The following is a 12,927-nucleotide window of genomic DNA, read 5'->3' as shown; positions in this document are numbered from 1 at the left end:
CGCGGCCCCCGGCGCGGCGCGCCTGGCGCGGGGCATGCTGGGACGGGGGCTCCAAAATGGACAACCACAGGGATACGCCAGGTACGGCCCGGCCCGGGCGACTCCCGCCGCTCCCGGCTCTGCCCGGCCTTCCCGGGGCTCTGCTCCGGCTCCCCCGCCTCGCTGCCATCCCCCGGCTCGGTCCCACCGCCCCCGGGGCTCCGGGAGCCGAGGGTGGGGGTGTGCGCCCGGGGCGGGGGTGTGCCGGCACGGTCGGGGGCTGGGGGAAGCCCCCCCGTTAAATTCGCTCCTTTTTTTCCCGCAGCGGACCCAAGCCGGGAGTTCGGGATGGTTCCCCGCGTTCGTTTCCGGCTCGTTTTCCCCTAGGGAAGCCGGGCTGCTGGTTTGGGATGGCTCCTCTGTTAATTTCCCCCCGTTGTCCCACAGGAAAACCGAGCCTGGGATCCGAGATGGTCTCCCTGTTATTTTTCCTCCTCTTTTCCAACAGGGAAACAGAGCCAGTAGTTCGGGGAGGCTTCACTGATGATTTTTCCTCTCCTTTTCCCACTGGAAACCCAATCATTTATTCCCTCTCTTTTCCCGCCGGAAAGCTGAGCTGGTGGTTCGTGGAGACCCCACTGTTGTTTTTTTCTTCTTTTTTTTTCTATTGGGAAGCTGAATTTGGGATGATCGCACAGTTTAATCCTTCCTTTTTCCCACAGGGAGGGCAAGCTTTGTTTCGGGATGATGCCCGTGTTAATCTCCCCTCTTTTCCCGTAGGAAATACGAGCCTTGATTCGGGATGGTTTCCCCGTTAATTCCCCCTCTTCTTTCCACAGAGAATGCGGCCCTCGGTTCAGAATGACTCCTGTTAAATCCCACCTTTTTCCTTCAGGAAAGGCGCCCCTTGATTCGGGATGGTCCCTGATCATTCCCCCTTTTTTCCATAGGGAAGACCAGCCTTGGTTTGGGATGGTCTCCCTATGAATTCCCTCTTTTTTCCTCAGGGAACGCGTCCCTGATTCTGGACAATTCCCGAGTTAATTCCCGTCTTTTCCCTCAGAGGAAAGGGCCCCTGATTCCAGACAGTTCCCGTGCTAATTCCCACCTTTTCCATCAGAGAACGCGCCCCTCATTCTGGACAATTCCCAGACTTATTCCAACCTTTTTCCTCAGGGAATGTGCTCCTAATTCCTGGACAATTCCCGAGTTAATTCCCGCCTTTTCCCTCAGGGAATGCGCCCCCGATTCCACACAATTCCCAGGCTAATTCCCGCCCTTTTCCCTCAGGAAATGTGCCCCTCATTCCAGGTAATTCCCGAGTTAATTCCCACCCTTTTCCCTCAGAGGGAAGGGCCCCTGATTCCACACAATTCCCATGCTAATTCCCGCCCTTTTCCCTCAGGGAAGGCGAACAATTCCCCTGCTAATTCCCGCCCTTTTCCCTCAGGGAAGGCGAGCCGGTGGTTCGGCGTGTCGCAGTCCAAGTCGGCCAAGACGAGCGTGAACATCCTGCAGCAGGAGGAGCTGATTGCCCAGAAGAAACGGGAGATCGAGGCGCGGCTGGAGCAGCAGGCGCGGCAGAACTCCCTCAGCATCCCGCAGCTCCCGCTGCTCGGAGAGTATGTGCGGATCCGTCCCGGGAATCTGCCCGCCAGACATGGAGGGGCGGGAGGGGGGCTGAGGGAGGAAAATCCTAATTTTAATGGAGGAGGAAGGCGATTTGGGGTTCTTTTGGGAATTCAGTGGTAGGTGAGGAAAATGACCAGTTCCGGGAGTTTTTCCTGTCCCCAGTCCCACATGGGAAGGGCAGGGAAGCTCCCAGATTCCAGCTCCTGTTTTCCTGTCCCTGTTCAGCGATGATGGCTCCGAGAGCGAGGCCTCTGTGTCCAACAAGTTTGTGAACGATGGGAGCTTCCTGCAGCAATTCCTGAAGCTCCAGAGGGAAAAATCCAATGCTGGTAGGTCCTTCCTTTCCTAGTCCAAACCTGGGATTCCCAGGAGCTCTGTCGCCTTCATTCTCCCCTCAGAAACTGCCCCAAATTCCCCCAGTAATTCTGGGAACGCCCCAGCTCCCAACGTGGGGAAGAAGCAGCCAGGGCAGACCTGGAGCTTCTCCCAACCCAAACCCAGGATTCCCAGGAGGAATTTCCCTTCCTTCTCTCCTCAGAAAACACCTGAAATCCCCCTAACAATTCCAGGAATACCCCAGCCCAAACCCTAGGATTCCCAGGAATAATTTCCTTTCATTTTCTCCACAGAAAAATCCCCCAACAACTCCAGGAGTGCCCCAGCCCCAAACCCCAGAAAGAGACTGCCGAAGCAGGCCTTGAGCCAAATGATCCAGGCTTGGAGCCTTCCCCACTCCAAACCCAGAATTCCCAAGAGTAATTTCCTTTTGTTTCCTCCACAGAAAGTGCCCCCAATGCCCCGAACAGCGCCGGGAATGCCCCAGCCGCAAACCCAATAATAACTCCCACAGAAAGTGCCCGAACAAGCCCGGGAACGCCCCGGCCCCACAGCCCGGGAAGAAGCCGCCAGGGCTGCTGGGGAAGCGGCCGGGGCAGGCCCGGAGCCTTTCCCACCCCAAACCCACTGACAATTTCCCTTTGTTTTCCCCACAGAAAGTGCCCCCAACACCCCGAGCAATGCCGGGAGCGCCCCGGCCCCACAGCCCGGGAAGAAGCCGCCAGGGCTGCTGGGGAAGCGGCCGGGGCAGGCGCTGAGCCGCATGCTGCAGGCCCGCAGCCTCGCCCAGCCCAGGGCCAGCCCCGTGCTCAGCCGCCTCAGCGTCTTCCAGGGCCCCGACGAGGACGACGAGGAGGATTACGAGCAGTGGCTGGAGATCAAAGGTCAGCGGCAGCTCCTGCTCGGGGCTGGAGATGGGAGTGCCCGTCCCGGGATGGGGTGCAGTGGGGACAGGATTCCCTCAGGCCCAGCGGGGAGTGGCGTGGGGTTCAGATCCTGGGACAGGGATCGGTTTGGGATTCCCTCAGGGATTAAAGCCAGGTTCTAGTGGGGAATGGGGTGGGATTCAGTGGGAGCCAGCTCTGCCGCAGTTAAAGCTGGGATGAGTTGGGTGCAACTGAAACCTCCAAACTGGGATGGACTGGTGGATTCCCAGTCCCTGGAATGTCCAGCGGAATTGGGAGGAGGGAAGGCTCCAGGGAAACCTTGGAGCTGCTTCCAGAGGCTAAAGGGGCTCCAGGAGAGCTGGAGAGGGATTTGGGACAAGGGATGAAGGGACAGGGCATAGGGAATGGACTTGGGATTTGGGATGGGAATTCCAGGACACAGGGAATGGATTTAAACTGAGAAAGGGGAATTTGGGTGGGATTTTGGGAAGGAATTCCTGGCCAGAATGAGCTGGAATTCCCAGAGAAGCTATGGTTGCCCCTGGGAAAGCTTGGAGAAGGGAAATTCTATGGAGACCTCAGAGCCTAAAAGGTTCCAGGAGAGCTGCAGAGAATTTGGGATAAGGGCTGGAATTCCAGGACCCAGGGAATGACTTCAAACTGGGTTTAGGTGGGATTTTGGGAAGGAATTCCTGGCTGGAATGGGCTGGAATTCCCAGAAAAGATGTGAAAGTGTCCAAGGCACTCTTAGGATAGCAGAATAAGCGGGAATGGGATGAGCTTTAACCCCCCTCACCCCGAAGTTTAGATTCTCCCCGTAGGATCCCCCGGGGCAGCTCAGGAAATGAGGAATTTTGCTGTGAACGCCTCTCTACAACTGCGTGCCCCGTTTCATCCTTTCTCTCCCCATCTTGCCGTGTGTCTGCGCCGTGGCTCCCGGCAGTAATTCCCTGTTTCCCGTTGTGGGGGCAGTTGAACCCCAAGTACTGACAGCCTCCTTAAAGTTTTGCCCCCAGAGGACGCGGAGACGCGGCAGGTGGTGGAAAAGCTGGCCAGGTTCGTGGCTGAGGGCGGCCCCGAGCTCGAGAAGGTCGCCATGGAGGACTACAAGGACAACCCTGCTTTCTCGTGAGTCTGGGAAGGGGTTTGTCCTCACAAATGCTGAATCTGGGGTGGGGAAAGGACAGGAAAGGGGGCTACAAGGGCAACCCTGCTTTCTCGTGAGTCTGGGGGGGGTTTATCCCCCAGGAAATGCTGAATCTGGGGGGAAAAAGACAGGAAAGGGGGCTACAAGGACAACCCTGCTTTCTCGTGAGTCTGGGAAGGGGTTTGTCCCCTGGGAATGCTCAGTCTGGGGGGAAAAGGGCAGCAAGGGGGCTGGGGGTTGTTCCCTGTAGAAGTTTGGGTTTGGTGATCTTCCTTGAGGGGGAGAATTTGGGATTTGAGGGGAGAAAATGTTTGGATTTGAGGGGGAAAATTTTGGATTCGTTGTTCTTCCCTGAGGGGAGAAAGTGTTTGGAATTTGAGAGGAGAAAATGTTTGGATTTGAAGGGTGGAAATGTTTGGATTTGATGGGTGGAAGAGTTTTCTAATCCCAGCACTGGTGGGCAGAGGATTCCTCCTTAATTTCCTTTCAATCAACAAAAATTGGGATGCAAATCCTTGGATTAAAACTCCAGAATCTAATTCCATGTTTTACATTCATTCTGAGTAATTTCTCCATTTTTCCACGTGGGATTCAGAGTTGTTTCTATCCCAGAATATCAATATTTGGGTAATAATTACTCTTTTTTTTTCCCCCTTTTCCCCAGGTTTTTGCATGATAAGAACAGCAGAGAATTCCTTTACTACAGGAAGAAAGTGGCAGAAATTAGGAAAGAAAATCAAAATTCCCAGGCAGCCTCTTCCCAAAAAGGTAATTCACACTAAAATCTGGTGAATGGCAACAGCAGGAGGGAAATTTGGGATTGATTTGGGACTGGATGGAAATTTGGCTGATGTGGATTCCCAAAATATTCCTGGGATTTTGAATGGGATTTTCTTTTCTTTGCTGTTGTCAAAAATATTCCAAAATAATTCTCCAACACTGAAAATGTAGGAAAAGGGGATTTTTTTCCTTCTTTTTTTTTTTTTTTTTTTTTTTTTTTTTTTTTTTTTTTTGTCGGATTTTATTGGAGTATCCACCCTTTTCCAGGTGAGACTTCGGATTTTCCATAGGGAGTTTCTCCTGAAACAGCCTCCAGGGGGTGCAGTGAGAGGGGGGTTAAGTGGATTTATAGGGAATTTGGAATTTTCCAAAGGATTTCCTTTTGTTCCTGGGTAATTCAGAGACAAAACCTTGAAATGTGGATAATCCTGGGTGGTGTAATCCTGTGGAGAAATGCCTGGCACAAGGGAAAAATCCGAAATTTTTAATTAGGGATAATTCCAGGTGCTGTAATCCTATGGAAAAGTGCCTGATAGAGGGAAAAATTACAAAGCCTTTAATTAGGGTTACTCCTAAGTGTTTTAATCCTACAGAAAAGTGCCTGGCACAGGGAAAATTTGGGATTTGGGCGCCCTAAGCTGCCTTACCTCTCATCTCTCCCATCCCTGCTCCCCAAAGCCAGGCCTAAGCTGGAGTTTTTGTGCTTTCATTGTACCAATTTTCCCACTTCAAACCTGGCTTTTGGCATAACTGTGCTCTTGGGATCCCAAGGTTCTGTCCCTGCTCCCAAACTTGGGTTTAAACTGAAGTTTTTGTGCCACTTTGTCCCAATTCTCCCCCTTTAAACCCGGCTTTAGGCCTCACTGGGATCCCTGTTCCCCACCCCTGCACCCAAACTCGGATTTAAACTGATGTTTTGCACTTTTTAACTGTTCCTTTGTACCGATTCTCCCCCTTTAAACCCGACTCTAGGCCTCTCTGGGGTGCTTAGGCCGGGTTAGGCTGGGCTGGGGTGAGCTGGGCCCAGGACTAATCCCTGCCTAAAGTTTCCCCCCCAGCCGACCAGGAGACGCGCAACTCGGCCGAGAAGCTGGCGCAGTTCGTGGCTGCAGGGGGGCCCGAGGTGGAGGCCATTGCCCTGCAGAACAACAGGGAGAACCCTGCCTTCAGGTACAGGGAGTTCCTGATTTTTGGGGCTTTTTTCCAGGGAATTCTTAGGAAATTCCATGGGGAAACTCCTGGGAATTCTTGGGTTGAAGTTTTGGAGCAGCAAGACTTGAGGCGCTCAAGTTTGGGGGGGCTGAGGGAACTTTGCCCTGCAGAACAACAGGGAGAACCCTGCCTTCAGATGTGGAGATATGGAAATCCCTGATTTTGGGGGCTTTTTCCCAGGGAATTCCAAGGGAAAGTCCTGGGAATTTTTAGGTTGGGGTTTTGGAGCAGTGAGAATTGAGGTGCTCAGGTTTGGGGTGCAGGGGAATCAGCACATTCCTGATTTTTGGGGCTGTTTCTCCTTTACGGGATTGTGTTCCCTGATGCCAGTGGAGGCTGCACTGGCTGCAGGAATGCACGGGATGGTGCTGGAGAGCTCTGGGAATTGCAGGAGGGAAATACTCAGTGCTGGATCCCAGCCCTGGAGAGCTGGGAATGCTCTGGGCATTGCAGGAAGGAAAATTCCTGAGGAAACTCTGCTGGATCCCAGCCTAGGAGAGGTGGGAATGTTCTGGGCACTCCAGGCAGGAAAATTCCACTGCTGGATCCCAGCCCTGGAGAGCTGGGAATGATCTAGGAAAGTTCTGGGCATTCCAGGCAGGAAATCCACGGCTGGATTGCAGCTCTGAATGTGGCTGGAGAGCTGGGAATGCTGTTCTGGGAATGTTCTGGGTGTGCTTTGGGCATTCCAGGCAGGAATGCCATGGCTGGATCCCTGCTCTAAGGAGAGCCGGGAATGCCCAGGGAATGCTGTGATCATTCCAGGCGGGAATTTTACGGCTGGATCCGTGCTCTGAGTGGAGCTGCAGAGCCGGGAATGCTGTTGTGGGAATGTTCTGGGAACGCCTCAGGGGTGCTGTGATCATTCCAGCAGGAATTCCCAGCTGGTGCCGTTGTTGTTTGCAGGTTCCTGTACGAGCCCCACAGCAAAGGGCACCGCTACTACCGCCAGAAGCTGGAGGAGTTCCGCAGGGCCCGGGCTGCCCCCGGGGGCTCCCCTTTTCCCGGGAACTCCCAGGAATCCGGCCTCAAACGGAAAAGCAGTCCCGAGGCCTCTCCCTCCCCCGTGTGCTTCGCCCCTCTCCCCGTTCCCTCCCCTCTCCCTCTCCCTGTTCCCATCCCGCCGCCTCTGCCTCTCCCCATTCCCTCTCCCCTTGTTCCCGCTGCTCTGCCCATTCCTTCGGCCTCTCCTGCCCCCTCCTCATCCTCCACCTCCCCTCCGGATCAGCTGGCCCCAAATCCAGCTCCGATCCCAAATTCTGCCCCAGTCCCGAATCCAGCCATGGCCCCAAACCCAGCTGCAATCCCAAATCTTGCCACGACCCCAAATCCATCCGTGGCCCCAAATCCTGCTCCGGGCAGCACCAAAAAGAAGAGGAAGAGCCGGTGGGGGCCGGAGGAGGAAAAGGTGGAATTGCCCCTGCCCCAGCTGGTGCAGCAGCTGGATTCTCCCTCTCCCCTCTCAGGTGAGCGAGGTTGGGTTTTCCTGGGAATTTCCTGGCTCCAGAGTCATTTTCTATTTCCTGAGATGGACATGGATCAAGTTTTCTGCTGTCAATCCCATTTTTTCCCTGTGGTTTTATTTTCCCTTTCGCTCTGTGGGAATTACAAACAGAATTCCTTTTTTCTTTTCTCTTTCCCTCCCTTTTATTCCCTTTCATTCCCCCTCTGAGATTTTTCCAATCTCCCAGGTTTTTCCAGAGGCTTTTCCCTGTTTTTTCCCTGCAGTTCAGGACCTGAAGGGTCTGGGGTACGAGAAGGGCAAACCCGTGGGACTGGTGGGAGTCACGGAGCTCTCGGAGGCCCAGAAGAAGCAGCTGAAGGAGCAGCAGGAGGTGAATCCCAAAAATCCTCCCTGAGTCCCCTCCCATGGGAATAACAAAGGTTTTCCAATTATGGAATCCCTGGGAGCAGCGTGGGGCTGGAATCAGCAGGAATACCAGAGGGTTTGGGATTGAGGGCTTTTCCAGCCCTAAAATCCCAAATCCCAGAGGAGCTTTTCTGGGGCTGAATCCCATTTTTCCTGGGACAAATCCCATTTTTCCCTGTTCCCAGATGCAGCAGATGTACGACATGATCATGAAGCACAAGCAGGCGATGCAGGAGATGCAGCTGCTGTGGGAGCGGGCGCTGCAGCAGCACCAGCACGGCTACGACAGCGACGAGGAGGTGGACAGCGAGCTGGGCACGTGGGAGCACCGCCTGCGCCGCATGGAGATGGACAAGACCAGGGGTGGGTGGGAATTCCACAGGGAATTCCATCCTTGAGGGGTATTAGAGTGGGTGGGACTGGGAATTCCAGAGGAGAATTCCATCCCTGGGGAGCGCTGGAGTGGGTGGGATTGGGATTTCCATCCCATCCTCATGGATTGGGAGCTGCAGGAACCATCCCTTCTGGGATGCTCCGTGGTTTTCCAGAGATCTCGCTGTGCATTCCTGGGAGGTTCTGTGCTCCAGAATCCTCCCGGAATCCAAATGTCCCTGAAATCCCAAGGGATTCTCCATGAGGGTTGTTGTCTCCATGGTTTTCCAGAGTGGGGTTCTCACTGTGCATTCCTGGGAGGTTTTGTGCGCCAGAATTCCCCTGAAATCCCTGGGATGCTGCACAAATCCCAAGGGATTCTCCAGGGATTCTCAGCCTGGGGATGTCCCGCATCCCTGGGATGCTCCAGGAGTCCCAAGGGATTTTCCATGAGCTCGGTGTTGTCCTGCTTTTGCAGAGTGGGCGGAGCAGCTGACCCAGATGGGCCGAGGGAAACATTTCATCGGGGATTTCCTCCCGCCCGACGAGCTGGAAAAGTTCATGGAGACCTTCAAAGCACTCAAGGTGAGGATTCCTGGGATTCTGGGAATGCTCCAGACCCATCCCACAGCTGGGAGTTCCTCCAGCTCTCCTTGCTCCAACCATTCCTGCAGGGAAAATCAGGGATCAGATTCCCACTGTTAGCACAGAAAAGGGGCAGTATTTGGGGTGGAATTCCCAAAGGATCCGTGGCTGCTCCATCCCTGGAAGTGTCCAAGGAACGTTGGGAGCATCCTGGGATCATGGGAAGTGTCCCTGCCCACAGAACTGGATGGGCTTTAAGGTCCCTTTCCACTCTGGAATTCCACAATTTGGGATTTTTTCTGGAATTCCAGACACACTTCCCACTTGGTTCCTTTTTGGGATCAGTGGGTACCAAGCTGGGAAGAAAATGGGAATTTTGGGAATGGTGCAACTCCAGCACCTTCCAGTCCTTCCCAAGCCCTGGAATTCCTGGAAGCTGCCTCATCCCTGTTTTCCAGCACGGGGCCTGACATTCCCTGGGATTCAGGCTTGGGAAAGAACCGGATCTGAGGCTGGATCCCGGGAACAGCCTGGAATTCCGGAGCTGTTGTTGGAATCCCGGGAGATCCTGGCAGTTCTTTCCCAAAATCCCAGTTTGGAGGGGAGTAGAGCTGCTTTTCCCATGATCCATGGATTAAGAAATCCCCTTTTCCCTGCTTTTTCCCACTGCAGGAGGGCCGGGAGCCGGATTATTCCGAGTACAAGGAATTCAAGCTGACGGTGGAAAACATCGGATACCAAATGCTGATGAAAATGGGATGGAAGGAAGGAGAAGGATTGGGATCTGATGGGCAGGGAATTAAGAACCCTGTCAGCAAGTGAGTGTCCCTATGGATTATTCCTTCCTTTTTTTCTGGGAATTCCTGCTGGAATCGCAGCCCAGCCGGGATTTCTCACCTGAGCTTGGAAAACTCAGCCTGGGAAAAAATTCCTGATTTTTTTTTGGGAGGATTTTCTCCTGGTTTTGTTGCTGTAGCTGGAATTGGCTGAGCCCCCGAATCCTGAATTTCCGACCCAAATTTCCATCGGGAAGTGCAGCTCTAAGAATTCCTGTATGCACCTCCCCTCTCCCAGGATTAAATCCTTAAAATCAGAAATTCCTGGGAATATTTGCTCTCCTTGGAGTCATAAATCATGGAAATATTTAAAAAAAAACAACAGTGGGAAGCACATCCAGTAGAGGATATTCCAGCCAGGATCAGAACCTGGTGTGAGCCCACGAGTCTTGGTTTCATTCCATGCCCAGAAATGTTGGGATTTGATCCCACTTTGGGTATTCCAAAGGTTTTCTTCGGGTGGATCAGCTTCTATCCAAATTCCCAGGGATTTGGGATAGGAAACCAATCCCTGCTTCCATCCAGCGCCAGACCCCAGGGATTTGGGATAGGAAACCAATCCCTGCTTCCATCCAAACCCTGGGAATTTGCGATAGGAAACCAATCCCTGCTCCCATCCAGCGCCAGACCCTGGGGATCTGGGAGCAGATCCCGGAGGGTCCCGGGGCACAGTTCCCGTGGGAATTCCCGGGGACGGAGGGGTGTCTGAGCCGCGCCATTCCCGGTGCTCCGCAGGGGCACCACGACCATGGACGGGGCGGGATTCGGGATCGAGCGCCCGGCAGAGCTGACCAAGGAGGACGACGAGTACGAGGCCTTCCGCAAGCGCATGATGCTGGCCTACCGCTTCCGGCCCAACCCGTTGGTACGGGATAACAGCGGCATAACGGGAATGGCATAACGGGAATGGGATAACGGGAATGGGAATGGGATAGGATCAATGCTGGCATACCACTTCTGGCCCAGCCCATTGGTACAGGATTTAATTGGGATCGTGGGAATTGGGATAGGGTGGGATGGGATGAAGTGGGGTTGGGAGTGGGAATGGGATGGAGCCAGTGATGAGGGAGAGTCCCAGGAACGGGGCAGGGACAGATCCATTGGAATCCGTTAGGAGAGTCCCAAACCCGGGCAGGCACAGGGACAAATCCCTCTGGGAGTGTTGGCAGCTGGGAAATTCCTCTGGGATGGAATCCCTCTCCTCATCCTGAACCAAATCGTCCTCCCCATATTCCCTGGCTGCAGAATTCTCCTTCCCATTCTTTTTCCATTCAAATCCCAGTTTTATTCCCAGCTTTATTCCAGTTAAACCCCTGCCAAAGGAAGCTTCTCCACAAATCCCATTATTCCTTTGGAATTACCATTTTCCAGGGAGCAAAACCAAGCTTGGAGTTTCCCTTTTCCCTTTCCAGCCAAAAGCTGCCTTTAATTTTGGGGAAAAAAACCTGGAAAATGTCAATTCTAGTGGCTTTCCCAGAGAATCTTGGTGATGATTTTTGGGATAAAATCCCCGATCCTGATGATTTTTCCATTGTTTGTTTTTTATTCCCTACAGAACAACCCGCGGCGACCTTACTACTGAGGAGGGCTTTTCCCAACAGATTTCCTGGGAATTCTTATCCCAAACTTCATTATCCATCTCTTTTCTCCTGATGTTATCTGGCTTTTTTTGGAATCACGTCTCCTCCTTCCCCCATGGAAAAGCTTTCCCGGCTTTTTCTGGGGACACGGGGAGGGTTTGGAGCAGCCCCAAAAATCCCCCAGGGGACTCCAATTCCGAGGAGTTTGGGATTTTTGGGAATGGCTGCTCCAGGAGGGGGTGGGGATTTTATTCCTTGATTTTATCTTGGAATCCCAAATCCAAGAGAGAGATCCGAGAGATTTTGGGGAATTTGGGGAACCAGTGCCTCCAGTTTTGCCTCTGGATGGGCGGATCTGGCCTGGATCCGTTGGGAATTCCAGGATTTGATGGATCCAGGGGCGATTTATTCCCTTCCCAGGGATTTTGCCAACACCTCCTGTGCTTTGGGATGACAAAGACCCAAAATTCCAGCACCACACTTTGGAAAAATCCAGTTGGATTTTGTTGTCCTAAAAACGGGAAAAAAACCCCTCTGGAAATACAAATTTTGTTCATGCAGTCTGTAAATAAAATCAAACTTGTTTGTTCCTTACGTTTAATCCTTGCAGTTTTTTGGGAAGAGAGGGGTTTTTTCTGTCTGTCTGTCTGTCCCGCCGTGTCGCGGCGGCTCTGTGGCTTTAAGGGCGCTGCCCGGGCCGGGGCCGGGGCCGAAGTCCGCGGGCCCGGTGCTGCGGCGGGGCCGGGATGCAGCTCCCGGCGGGCCCGGCCGCCCTGGCCGCCCCCCTGCTCGCCCTCCCGGTGGCCCTCGGGCTCAGCGCCGTCTGCGCCCTGGAGTGAGTGGGGACCGGGGGGGACCCCGGGAGCGGGAGAGACTCCCGGGAATGGGGAACGGGGACCGGGGGGGACCCCCGGGAATGGGGAACGGGGACCGGGGGGGACCCCCGGGAATGGGGAACGGGGACCGGGGGGGACCCCGGGAGCGGGAGAGACTCCCGGGAATGGGGAACGGGGACCGGGGGGGACCCCCAGAGCGGGAGAGACCCCCGGGAGTGGGGAATGGGAATGGGAGAGACCCCCGGGAATGGGGAACGGGGGAATGGGGAATGGAGAGAGACCCCCGGGAATGGGGAACGGGGAGTGGGGACCAGGAGGGACCCCCGGGAATGGGAGAGAGCCCGGGAGTGGGGAACAGGGAACGGGAATAGGGAAGGGTAAATGGAAAAGGGAACGGGGAATGAAAAAGGAATGGGGAATGGGGTCCTGCCCGGGGAAGGGGGGATTGGGTCTCTCCTGGATCTGGGAATCCAGCCCGGGACAGGGGCTGGGTCTGTCCCGGATCAGAGGATCCAGCCCGGGTCAGGCACCTCGATCCAGGTGTTCCATGGGAAGGCGGCTGCAGGTGGGGTTTCCCTGCTGGTTTTCAATCCCCTCGGAAAGTTCAGACCCCGCAGCGCCTCTCCCGGAGAGCCCAAACCCGGGAATTGGGGTGATCCCGGCCTGGGGCCCAAATCCCGGCAACTCGGGTGATCCCTGCCCCTCCCGGAGTGTCCCCGCTGTCCCCGCCGTCGCTGACGTGTCCCCGCCGCTGTCACCGCTGTCACCGGGCGCCGCTTTCGCTTTGCCCGCCCGCAGTTCCCGATGCGGGCCTGCGGGAGAGGCTCCGGGCTCACACAGCGGGGTTGGGGGCTTTTCCGAACGCACAGCCTGGA

The 12,927-nt window shown here is 54.7% G+C and overlaps 1 protein-coding gene across 3 annotated transcripts; it reads left to right on the top strand.

The window, feature by feature from the left end:
- Positions 1–25: 25 nt before the first annotated feature.
- SUGP1 (SURP and G-patch domain containing 1) lies at positions 26–11,810 on the top strand. 3 transcript variants are annotated; one of them, XM_063161249.1, is made up of 14 exons: positions 26–81; positions 1,430–1,601; positions 1,837–1,940; positions 2,604–2,831; positions 3,851–3,962; positions 4,646–4,749; positions 5,808–5,931; positions 6,880–7,439; positions 7,702–7,808; positions 8,029–8,206; positions 8,694–8,800; positions 9,473–9,618; positions 10,372–10,501; positions 11,192–11,810. In XM_063161249.1, the coding sequence occupies exons 1-14, from the start codon at positions 57–59 to the stop codon at positions 11,216–11,218; spliced, it is 2,124 nt and encodes a 707-aa protein (XP_063017319.1). In that variant the 5' UTR covers positions 26–56; the 3' UTR covers positions 11,219–11,810. The 3 variants fall into 3 exon arrangements, with proteins under 3 accessions (XP_063017319.1, XP_063017318.1, XP_063017317.1); XM_063161248.1 differs by having other exon boundaries at positions 3,839–3,962; positions 5,820–5,931; XM_063161247.1 differs by having other exon boundaries at positions 3,839–3,962.
- Positions 11,811–12,927: the final 1,117 nt, after the last annotated feature.

Source organism: Melospiza melodia, chromosome 7 (assembly GCF_035770615.1).
Source record: "Melospiza melodia melodia isolate bMelMel2 chromosome 7, bMelMel2.pri, whole genome shotgun sequence".
Taxonomy (NCBI): domain Eukaryota; kingdom Metazoa; phylum Chordata; class Aves; order Passeriformes; family Passerellidae; genus Melospiza; species Melospiza melodia.
Note: the sequence above shows the minus strand (reverse complement) of the source record. Positions and strands in the feature narration are given on the sequence as shown.